At 39.9% G+C, this 12,091-nt stretch overlaps 1 protein-coding gene across 5 annotated transcripts in view; it reads left to right on the top strand.

The window, feature by feature from the left end:
* Nucleotides 1-4,784, top strand: part of LOC129726938 (cholinesterase) — a 47,156-nt gene extending 42,372 nt beyond the window's left edge. For 4 of the 5 annotated variants that reach the window (XM_055684227.1, XM_055684224.1, XM_055684226.1 and 1 more), the window contains 4 exons: nt 1,212-2,138; nt 2,203-2,637; nt 2,702-2,871; nt 3,107-4,784. In XM_055684227.1, coding sequence (XP_055540202.1) covers nt 1,212-2,138; nt 2,203-2,637; nt 2,702-2,871; nt 3,107-3,695 — 2,121 coding nt within the window. In that variant the 3' untranslated portion in view covers nt 3,696-4,784. Of the gene's footprint in view, nt 1-1,211; nt 2,139-2,202; nt 2,638-2,701; nt 2,882-3,106 lie in introns of all 5 variants that reach the window. The other variant, XM_055684229.1, reaches the window with a different exon arrangement.
* The last annotated feature ends 7,307 nt before the right edge of the window (nt 4,785-12,091 follow it).

The following is a 12,091-nucleotide window of genomic DNA, read 5'->3' as shown; positions in this document are numbered from 1 at the left end:
TACGTCTTGCGTGACGCTCCGCTTTCGGTTTGTACTCCACCAAATATTGTGCGCAATACTTTCCGTTCAAACACGGCCAGTGCGCATAAGCTCTCCGTGAACAGCGTCAGTCTATAGAGAACTATTAGTTTTGGTTTTTGTACATCGTCAGTTTCGTGCGGCACTGTATGTTCCTGGATCGAAGCGACCTGCGAAGATCAAAGCAGGTCCGATTTCCAGCTTGAATACGTCGTTGAATCTATTTACTTGTGTTACTATCGGCGGTTACCAGAGTGTTGATTTCTCTCGAGCCTCTCCCTCTTATATATTTGGTTTTTGACGCATTAATTTCTAGTCCAACTATCCTAACCTCCACTTCTAGTCCGGCGTAGATTGTCTTTACCGTCCCAAAATTCTCGCAATAACGTTGAGGTTGCCTGCGAAGTCGTAGCAGCGCGTGCTTGTGTGAAGCCCACTTGGCACTGCCCTACGAATCCCTTTGCTTGTGGAGAAAGACGACAAAGCAGTAGTTGGGGGAATATTTTGCAGGCGTCGATCAACCGTATGCCACGGTAGTTGCTGCATTGTGGCCAATCGCATTTTTTAGATGGGGCATACTACTCCTTTCATCCATTTCTCCGGTAATCTCTTTTCCTCCCAAATCCTAGGAATTAGACAGTGAAGTGCCGTTGCTAGTGCCTTTCTGTCGTGTTCATAGAGCTCTGCCGGTAGTCTATCCCCACCTGCAACTCGATTGTTCTTTAGTGACCCAATTTCCCGTTTGATCTCCAGGATATCGAGAACTGGAATACTGCACTTGTTTGTAGGCACCCCAAGGTTAACACCTCCTCCGCCTCCTTCTGTCGCTCTGCTACTGCCTCCACCTGTCGACCACCTGGTGCTCGCTTATGATCAAGTTTGCCTCCTCGTCTGGACTCGGTATGTAGCTCCTGCTGGCGTTTCTTTCGCCTCAGAATTTGGTCGCATTCTCTCGTGTGGCGATGCTTAGATAGCTTTTCCAAGCTATTTTTTTCTCTCCATCGCTCACTGGTCAAACCAGTCATTTTGTCCAACCAACGTCTAATTGTTCGTAGTTCAAAATGTTGATTGCTTAGTAGATATGGGACATAGATAAATCCCGGTTGGCTTCAATCAATGTAATTTCAATTGAGATCATGATAATTAAAGATATATTATTGCCCTTGATTTATGGCATATTTATTGTTTTGCAGACCCAATCTGGCGTAGCTCAAAAATATCCGGTGATGATTTACATCCACGGAGGCGAATTCGTCCGCGGAGCATCAAACACATTTCCGGGCCACATGCTGGCAGCATTCTACGAAGTGGTAGTTGTAACCTTCAACTATCGGCTCGGTGCACTAGGGTTCCTCTCAACCGGAGATGAAAACTCACCCGGGAATTACGGTATTCTGGATCAAATTATGGCCGTTCGGTGGGTGTACGACAATATAGAAGCGTTTAACGGGGATCGTGAATCAATAACCCTATTCGGACCGGGAGCTGGTGCTGCTTCTGCCGGTTTACTCATGGTGGCTCCACAAACCAAGGACATCGTTACTCGTGTTATAGCGCAGTCCGGGTCGGCAGTCGCAGACTGGGCACTTATTGTGGATAAATATCGTGCACAAAATACCAGCAGAGTGTTCGGTCAGCTGGTTGGTTGTTCGATAGAGACCTCCTGGAAGCTGGTAAATTGTATGCGGCAAGGAAGGAGTTTCTATGAACTTGGCAATGCGGAGTTCGCTCCGCATGTCGGCCTGTTTCCCTGGGGACCGGTGTTGGATATTAATTTCACTTTCCCAGGAGATGAGTGGTATGAGGGTTGGAGAGAACGAGATTGGCATTTTCTGTCGGAAACACCCGAAGATCTCATACGCAGAGGACACTACAACAGAGGACTTCACTACATGAGTGGTGTAACACTGCAAGAGGCCGCTTTTGTGATATCTCAAAATGAGAGTCTAGCTCCATACTACGAAATAGATGAGAAGTTTTTCAAGCAAAAGGTGTGGGAATTGGTCTACAGGTATAACTACACGCTCAATCTTAATGGAACCTACGAAGCCATCAAGTATATGTACACGTACTGGCCGGATCCAAAAAATACTACGTTTATTCGAGAGCAATATATTAATGTAAGTTTATCTTTTTTCTTGACTATCATATCATCAAGTTACTAACTGTTTTCTAAACTAACAGCTATTGTCGGACTTTCTGTATCGAGCGCCTGCGGACAAGATGAGTAAGCTTCTCTTAGAGCGTCGTGTTCCAGTCTATAGCTACGTCATGAATACTACCATAGAAGGACTGAAATTACCGTACTGGCGAAAAGTTCCCCACGATATAGAACATTATCTTCTAACGGGTGCACCTTTTATGGATGTTGAATTTTTCCCCCGAAAAGCTCGCCTGGACCGACTCATGTGGACTGACAACGACCGAAATATGAGTCACTTCTTCATGAAAACGTATTCAGATTTTGCACGGTATGGAAATCCAACTCCGCAGCGCGTATTAGGACTCCACTTCGAGAAAGCTATCAACGGAGAGTTGCGTTATTTGAATCTAAACACAACCTATAATTCGTCAATAATGATGAACTTTAGACAAACGGAGAGCGCATTTTGGACTCAGGTAAATCGAAATGTCTAGTAGCTTGCCTGTCACTTTCTGACTAATAATTTCATTGCTTTTACAGTATATACCGGCAGTGGTTGGTGTTCTAGTGCCGACATATCCGCCGTCGACGGAGTTCTGGTGGGAACCGAAGGAACCATTACAGATAGCCTTCTGGAGTATGTCCGCTGCGTGTATGTTGCTCATAGTGATTGTAGTCATTTGTTGTATACTGTGGAGAAATGCAAAGAGGTACGGATAGGTAGGAAATAATCAATCATTCAAGCTTTGACCCTCAATGCACCATCTGAGTTCCTATTAGCACAAGCATACTATCAATCACATTGCAAATGCTTCGCTAATCGTAGATGTATTGAGTTGTTTAAAACAATAACATACCGCAAACATCCTTCCTGCAAATGCCATACTTGAAAAAAATAACCACCTATAGTCACAAATATACTCAATTTATTTGGTTTCGTTTTAGACAATCCGACCGCTTTTATGATGAAGGAGTATTCGTTGTGGATAATCCAGAATCCGAGAGAGATATCGGCATCGACAATAACGTTCTGCAGGCACAACCACTGCGCACCCGAGACAACATTTACGAGTTCCGCGATTCTCCAACGAAATACAGCAAGCATCCACCCACCGATGCTACTTCAATCCGATCGCCCAGTTCGCTAGCAATGACTCAAACCACCGGAAAGTCCATCTCAGGTAGTCAAAGCTCTTTGCGCAGCGCCATTTCGCTGAAGGAATCCACAACCGTAAGTCCCACTCCGCGAAGCGAGTCAAACTTTGATCGCAACATAAAGTACGCCGAGCGCGGAGTGGATACAGAAATAAGCAAAAATGGTAAATTTCCACGATCGGATTCCAAAAATGTACTGGGTGATAACAAATCGCGAGAGTTTACCACCAGCACACCAGTAGACGGCATTCCAAGATCTCAACAGCCGACGCCGCAGCCACAACCGGCAGCCCGAGGAGGTCGCACCGCCGGCTATGACCGCAGCAATAATGCAAGTCGCACGAATTTAATAGAAGGAATACCGCAAACCGAAGTTTAACCTTATTTTAACTTAGTGATAGATTAGATTTTTTGTTCACTTTAGTTTAATTAGAATTTGTAACGAATTTTGTTACGAAATGCCACACATCCCCATCACAATCGGATAAAATCAACCTTAATCAGAGGTCAATAGGAGTATTTACCCAGTATAGTTATCGCTAAGACAATCGAAGCCGTACTATAAAGAAATAATTGTAGAATCTACAATAGATTGGAAGTTAGCATATATGAAAAAAGTTAGCACCAAGTGCCTTACCTTGAAAGTAACTATTGGGAACCACACAAACTAGATCGTAACTTGTATTGAGCAAATGACTCGCAAACTAATGCAGCTAAATAGTTTGGAGTTGTACACGTACTGAATTCTATGCTAAGGGTTAACATTAAGTTAATGTTTTTTGTTGTGTGTACATAACTGTACTGTGAATGTCCACGTGTCAGTGTATCCGTCCAATTCCGTTTTAGTGTACCATGTCAACGTGTTTTATTTCTGTTGCATTCTAGTTTAATTTACATTTAATTTTTTTAATGTCTCAACACTTAGTTATAAGTACTTACTATGTCTTTATGTTCTATCTCCCTAGCGAGACGAGCCGATCAAAGCAATTTTAGGCCACCCTGTGCAAATATTGATTTACTTTTATTAACACACCTGGTTGTTATTACTGTGTATATGTACTGTCTTCCAGCAATCACTGAATAGGTATCCTGCATCTATGTTCCATCAATTATCAGTTCTGTGTTCAAAGCTGAATCAATTTCTTACCTGATTCATGTAATTAGTATTATCTTGAATGTTTAATGTGTTAATAAAGTAAAACACAATCGAATTTTTCATTTAGCTTATTTTTCCTCCAATCATGCGCTGTAGTTTATTTTAAATGAATCGACATCATTTAGATCACTTGTACATATAGTAATGATTTGGCAAAGATTGATTACCATCTAAGTATTAACGATTTCGGTTTAAACTTGCTGCACGAAAAAAAAAGTAATACGCACATTTGAATGCATTTTTAGGGATAGGAATTAATCATTTAAAATGTAATGTTCGTCAGAAAAATAAATAAACTTCATTGAAAACGAGTTTCGGTGATTTTTTTATTTCTTGTCAATAGGATTAAACTTCAACGTTCTCAGAAAAAAATGGAGTTATATTTGAAACACAGTTGCGTCTTTTATGACACAAGTCTAAGTTAAGCGGGTTTTTGTATTATCTAGAATTATGAATAAGTTGTTTAATGCTTTGAAAATGTGGTAACTATGACCACCACGTTTTAGCTTCAATGACAATGGAATTTCTTGATCTTTTGCCACGACTAAGATGACAGTCATCAATAATTTAATGATTATGACAGTCATCATAATTTAATGATTATTAGGAGAACATGTAATGACGCTTAGCTTCTAGAACTTCCAGATGAATCTTCAATCGTCGATTTGAATCTCAGGAATTTCTTGACGTACTATGAACTGGACCTAGCTCCCGATTTTTCTCCACCGTGATTTTCATGATACGGGCTTGTATTGTTCTGATGAAGAAAAATTTATGAAAACATTTTTTTTCTCGATTTTCTACAACCGAGTTTAAAAAAATAAAATAAAATAATATGCTTGCAGAACATCGATAAATGATATAAAAACAATGTCATCTGTAAGCTACTAGAATATATTATTATCAATAGTTTCTGTTGCTTTTTCAGCTTAGAAACAATTGTTGAAAAATTGTCCGTTTTTTGATTTATTTATTTATTTCCTCAAGCAAATGTAGAATACATACAATATTTCATTACAGTTGTTACTTATAGTGTTTACAAGATTCTTCTTATGTACAAAGCATTATTTCTAGTATTTCTAGTGTATTTCAGACAGTTTTTAATTTGTTCTTTTGGCATTGTTATGCCAAAGGTTTCACAATGTAGAGTATACTGACCCAGTGCCGCGTGTTGGAAATAAAGGGCAGATTCTGCAATTACAGCCTGATCAATGGATACGCACCGACAAACGATAAACCCGATGATGTGAAGGAGTTCTATGAGCTTCTCGATAAAACCTATGAGACTACCCAATACATGACGTCATCGGAGACTTAGATTACCATCTCGTGGTAGGAACGATGCGCACCAAACTGGCCAACGTATACAAGTCGAACACTTCGATAAGGATGTGATTGGGCCTCCAGGGATTGTCAGCTGGCGGATTTGTAGGTGAGTACACTCAGAAAGTTGATAAGCAGACTGTGGAACCGATTGGAGAACAGTGAGGAATATCTGTGATACGCAGAAACCACACGAAGTGTCAAGAGGTGGCGGACGAGACAAAGCGGGTCCGTGCTCATACGATGGAAGCAGCTAATCATGTGACGCACCAGATGAGGTAGAGTTATCGAGAGGCACTCTAGCCCCAAAGGCCATTAACGCAAGAAACGCGAGCACTGCAAACGATTTCTTGCTGAGGCGTTGCACAGTGGGGAATCGCTGGCCATCAGCCAAAAAAAATATTTTTTGTTAAATCTAGAAAATCTATAACGAGCGTCTTAGCAGAGTGATTGAGATCAATCAAAGAAATAGTTATCGGTTTCCGTTATACTCTACTAATTTTTTTGGAAATAAATATTGAAATTCAGTCCGCAAATATATATTTCGACTGTGACGTACAGTCTTCCTCAGTGCTTATGTGGACTGGTCTGTGCTAAGAGTGCTGAATTTTCATTTTACCTACTACAAATAAAAAACAGGATTAACGCTTTGCTCTTTACCAGTCCACATAAGCACTGAGGAAGACTGTACGTCACAGTCGAAATATATATTTGCGGACTGAATTTCAATATTTATTTCCAAAAAAATTAGTAGAGTATAACGGAAACCGATAACTATTTCTTTGATTGATCTATTTTTTGTTAGCTGTTTCATAATATTTTTCCTTTATTGCTATAACATTCAAGTGTCTAAATCCAAAATTTGGGCGCAATATCATGAAATCTGAATTTTTTATGACTTTTCCAAGCTTGGCGAACTGACGTTTTTAGTCTTTTTTTTTTTTTTTTGAAAAAAAGTACATCACTTTGAAACGCTCTGTAGCTTTAATGATAACTTGGATTTTTTTTACGCCAAAGGAAAAGCTGTTGTAAATATTATGCAAAACAAACCCTTTTCTTTAGATATTAAAAAATAAAAAAATTAGAAAAAAATGTGATTTTTGGTAGAAAAGTAGCTGAAAGGTAAAAGTTGCCGCAGTTTGCCACGGTTGTGACTACATTCAAAATTTAGATAAAAACGTAAGCTTTCAAATGCATACTGTCCGCTGTAGCGCAAAACTGCGCAAATTGTCACTTCAGTGAAAAAAGCGATAGCAGATTTTTTTTGTTTTTATTTTTGAAGTTGAAATTTCATCCAGGATTAATTTTAATCATAACCATGATACCCCATTAATGAAAATTTATGATATCGTACTCAATCCGTAAGGATAAAATATAAATTTGGGCAAAAATCACAAAATTTATCAATGAAAAGTTTTAAAATAAGTATTAAACAAGAAAACAGTAAACAAATCTTCATGAAATTTTATTTATGTCAAACTTTATCACTTTCTGCAAATTTTAAACAATATTAAAAACATTCAGCCCTTTTCAATTTTTGATCATGAAATTCGCTAAACTGATTGAAGTGTCAAATACTAGCAGCAAATTCATACCATCAAACTCCGGCTAACAATAGCCCGTTTGAAGATTGCTTTTGCCTCGCACTCGTTTGCATACAAAAGTAAAGCACACATTTTGCTTTATGAGAAAAAAACAAAGAACAGTCGTCGCCCTCCGCATCTTTTCGTGTTCATTTAGAACGTTGTGTCATTCCAGTGTATGGGAAAGAATGGTTCGTTCTGTGAAAGCTGCGATCGGAACAATTATAGAAGCACCACGGAAGCCAGATGACGAAACGCTAGAGACAGTTATTATTGAAGCAGAAGCAATGACAAAAACGAGACCGTTAACATATATCCCTCTAGAATCGGCAGACCAGGAAGCGCTCACACCAAACCACTTTCTGTTGGGCAGTTCCTCTGGGGTTAAGCAATTGCCTGTACTTCCAATAAATTATCGGTTGGCTCTCAGAAGTAGCTGAAAACTGGCGCAGCACTTGACTGATCAGTTGTGGAGGCGATGGGTGAAAGAATATCTTCCAGTGATCTCACGGTGGTCCAAATGGTTCGGAAATGTCAGAGAAATTAAGGAAGGAGATTTGGTTTTGGTAGTAGATGGGACAGTAAGAAATCAATGGATAAGAGGACGAGTGGAGAAAGTATGTTGTGGTATAGATGGTCGTGTACGCCAAGCATGGGTACGCACTAAGGGAGGAGTTTTTCGAAAGCCGGTAGTCAAGCTGGCTTTGCTCGACGTCATGAAGGATGGTGATCCTGATAGCGGATCACGGGTGGGGGAATGTGACGGCGAAAATCCCCCGACGACTACAGCAGTGTAAACTACGCGCTAAGAAATTGGCATATAGTGGCCGGGCACATTTGACGCACGTAGCGGTGACAAGCAAGAATTCTCCTTCATTGATTGTTCATAGAAAGTAAAAGTCATGCTCAATAGCTGCTGAATTGAAGTAAATTATATTTCTAAAATTTGTTCCACCTAAAATAAATAATTAAATAATTAATTTGTTGCTCTACCTGAACCTACTATGTACAATTCAAGTAAGTTAATTAAAATTGTGTTTCCCTCTCTAAAATATATAGTATTAAAATTTGTAGTTGTAATTTGTTAACCTAAAACGGATACGGGAAGAATCTCGACGGTGATAGATACATCCTTATTATAAAAAAATACATTTTACAGCTAAAGCTGAATCCAACAATCCTTGTGTTTGGTCTGCTACGGAAATAGTTCCAACAAGTGTCTTGGTTTTCAAATTCATAGATTCGTTGAATTTTATGATGGAGCCTTCAACTTCAGCGGCACCACCTAATTCAATGTCTAGTAAGTTGTCAATTCATGGTATTATACATGTATTTAAATGTCCTCTTTCAACCATAGAAATCGGATTAGGAAGATAACATATATATGAAACAATGAAACATCGAAAATCACTAGAAGAAATGAAAATTGCAGCGAAAGACACTTTTCCTGCTGATAAGTTTAATGAACTTCAAATTTTCTGGAAACAATTCAACGCAAGATTTAAGCGATCACAGCGGAAGATGATGATGATGATGATGACTTTTTCAATTTGTAATTAGTTTGTATTACTTATGTTGTTTTAGTTTATTCAAAAAAATATATATATTTAGGCAAAATTTGTTTAGTTTGAGGGGTGGTCCATAAAATACGTATTTTTTTTTTCAATGGGGAGGACGCCCGGTGGCACTACTTGTGGTCAAAGATCGTATAATTCTATAGAAAAGGAAAAAAGTGCCAAAAATATTAAAAATTGGATTTCGTGCTCTATGGACGGCCCCAAACAAAAAATGGATGCCAAATTCGTGTTCAGCGCCCCAAAATTATGTAAATACCAAGTTTTTGTCGCATTTATCGACACTTTTTTTGCTTGGCCAGCCTTTGTATGGAGTCGCCCCACTGTGCGTTGGTTTGCTTCCGCAGACACGAGAAGTCTCTATAAAGTGGTAATTTAAATCAGGAACCGGACTGTGCGCATCCCTGCCATATGCAACGAAAGAGAAAGGAACCTAATAATCGATGTGACACTAGTAGTCATGCGTTGCAAACAACATTTCGAGGTGTTGTTTAACGGCAAAGAGAATAAATCCGTCGACAGAAACAGTAGAGAACTAGATGGGAATGGGTAAACTGTAGATTCTCCAAGCTTGCACAGGGACAGGGAAGTTTGTAAAGATCTAGAAAACCTCATAGCAGCTGGAAAGAACGGCCTCTCAGCAAAACTTTTCAAAGTCGGGAGTGAACAGCTGTTGTGTGCAATAGAGATGGTCGGGTACGGGTATTTTTACCCGAAACCCGTACCCGACGGGTTCGGGTCGGGTTTCGGGTAACGCCAAAAAATATTTTACGGGTACGGGTCGGTTACGGGTAATTAAAAATCCAAGGCTTCGGGTTCGGGTCGGGTACGGGTTTGAAAAATTCTCAATTGGTCGGGTACGGGTCGGGTACGGGTAATTAGATTTGCGTGCATTATGAGAATTTAATTTTTAACATTTCTAACCTAGGTGTTCTCTTAGTGTCGATAATCGGACCAAGGAAATGACATCGTGCTATCTTTTTCTAATGTGAAAGTGAATAGTTCTTCCTGCAACCGCTTCGAGTTAATTGGAATTTTTGCCGGGTTTCTTTCATATCTGTCAGGGAAACCGCGGAACATTGTACAGCAAGACAACTTAATACAAAGGCTGACTAAGCAAAAAAAGTGTGGATAAATGCGACAAAAATATGGCATTCACTTAATTTTGGGGTGCTTAACACCAATCACCATTCCATTTTTTATTTGAGGCCGTCCATAAAGCACGTGACCTAACAATATCGCACGCTTAGCCTTGGGGCTAATAGCGGTCTCGATCAACTAGATTAGTTGAGAGAATTCGTTATCGATATTGTTTTGGCCCATTTTGTATGTGTAGGATAAGTACAACGATACACCGTGCCCCAGTGCTGAGTCGAGAAAATTTCCCGAACCCGATATCACAACCGTGTGGGAGAGCTAGCCGACCGACATCGCTAACCACAGAGCCACGGGGACCACATAAGCACGTGACCCAATTTTTATTGATTTAGGTACTTTTCCCCTTACTTTTTTTTATTGAAAAGAATTATATCTTCAACCACAAGCAACGCCACAGGGCGTCCCCCTCACAGAAACAAATTACGTAGCTTTGGCACAACCCCTGAAATCAACCAAATTTTACGAAAAAAAAGTTTTTTTTTGATTAAAACAAAATAGGTAATACACACTAACTACAAATCAACTTTTTCTTTGACGCCAAAAAAAATCCAAGCTATCATTGAAGCTGCGGAGCGTTTTAAAGTAATGATTTTTTTAAAAACATATGTCAAAAAACGTCAGTATACCAAACTTCGAAAAGTCATAAAAAAATCAGATCTCATGATATTGCACCCAAATTTTGGATTAAAGCCCTTGAATGTTAAGCAATAATGGAAAAATATTATGAAACAGTAAAAAATAAAAAAAATCGGGCAGGTGACCACCGATTTCCCACTGTGCATTGAGATGTTTGGTACGAAGCAAATAATTATATGAGATATGAGGGCGATAGCATAGTCTCGGTTTGCACTGTGACCAGGTATGCCGCATGTACAGAAATATCTGTGTTATACCGATTTTTAGATTGAATCGATGACATCGAACCTGCACTGTAATCGGCAAATGCAAATGAATTATTAAATTTTTCTCAAGTTATTAACAACATTAACTTTGACCTTATTATAATATTTAGAATTCAGTTTGCTGCGATGTTCACATAAAACTCGTCGTTTTTTTAACTTTACCAGACATGCACTTTTAATAGTAGACCCCTTCCTTATAGTGGACCATCCGCCTGGAACTCTGGGTTTATTAACATTCTTTCACATTCACACTCGGTTCTTGTCTAACTCCGGCCATCATCTCGAGAAACCATATATGACAATCAGTGCATATAACGTGCGAGGTACCCAGGTTTTTATTCCAGGACGGGTCGGGTACGGGTCGGGTTCAAGCAATTTCGGAGTTTTTTTCTTTCGGGTACGGGTCGGGTACGGGTTGTTGAAATAGATATTTTTCGGGTTCGGGTCGGGTACGGGTATTTCAAACAAACCAGACTTCGGGTTCGGGTCGGGTACGGGTTTAAAATTTTTCGATTAGTCGGGTACGGGTAACAAATTTCCCATACCCGACCAACTCTAGTGTGCAATCAATCGGCTCATCTAAAAAGTTTGGGTCGAAGAAAAATTGCAAGCGGACTGGATGGAAAAATTCATCCTCATCCTTTTCTCCCGCTTCCTATTTCATAGACTGAAGCCGTTATAGGAAACCTTTCTTGGAGAGTGCCAGTTCGGTGTCCGGGAAGAGCGATCTACAACGAACCTAATGTTCACTTTGTGTCAAACCCTTGAAAAGATCAAAATAGTAAACTTACTGACCCATCATCTGTTTATAGACCTTACGGCGGCATACGATTCATTCAAGCGCAACAAGTAATGGCAGATTACGCTTTAACACGGTTAAACCGCAGACAGACGTCCAAGCTGAGTTCCAAACTTGTGTAAAGATTTTTGTAGTAGCAATTCGTAACCAGATAGCGCTACCAGTGACGCCAGCCTCATACACCAGCGAGCAGGTGCGAGCAGGCCCGGGGCATTGGCTCCTTTGCCCCCCCTCAAATCCGGGCCTGCCAGCGAGACAAAAGGTATTGTAGCGATAAGGT

The sequence above is a fragment of the Wyeomyia smithii genome, chromosome 3 (assembly GCF_029784165.1).
Source record: "Wyeomyia smithii strain HCP4-BCI-WySm-NY-G18 chromosome 3, ASM2978416v1, whole genome shotgun sequence".
In the NCBI taxonomy this organism is placed as follows: domain Eukaryota; kingdom Metazoa; phylum Arthropoda; class Insecta; order Diptera; family Culicidae; genus Wyeomyia; species Wyeomyia smithii.
The sequence above is the reverse complement of the archived record's forward strand: the minus strand, read 5'-3'. Positions and strand labels throughout refer to the sequence as shown.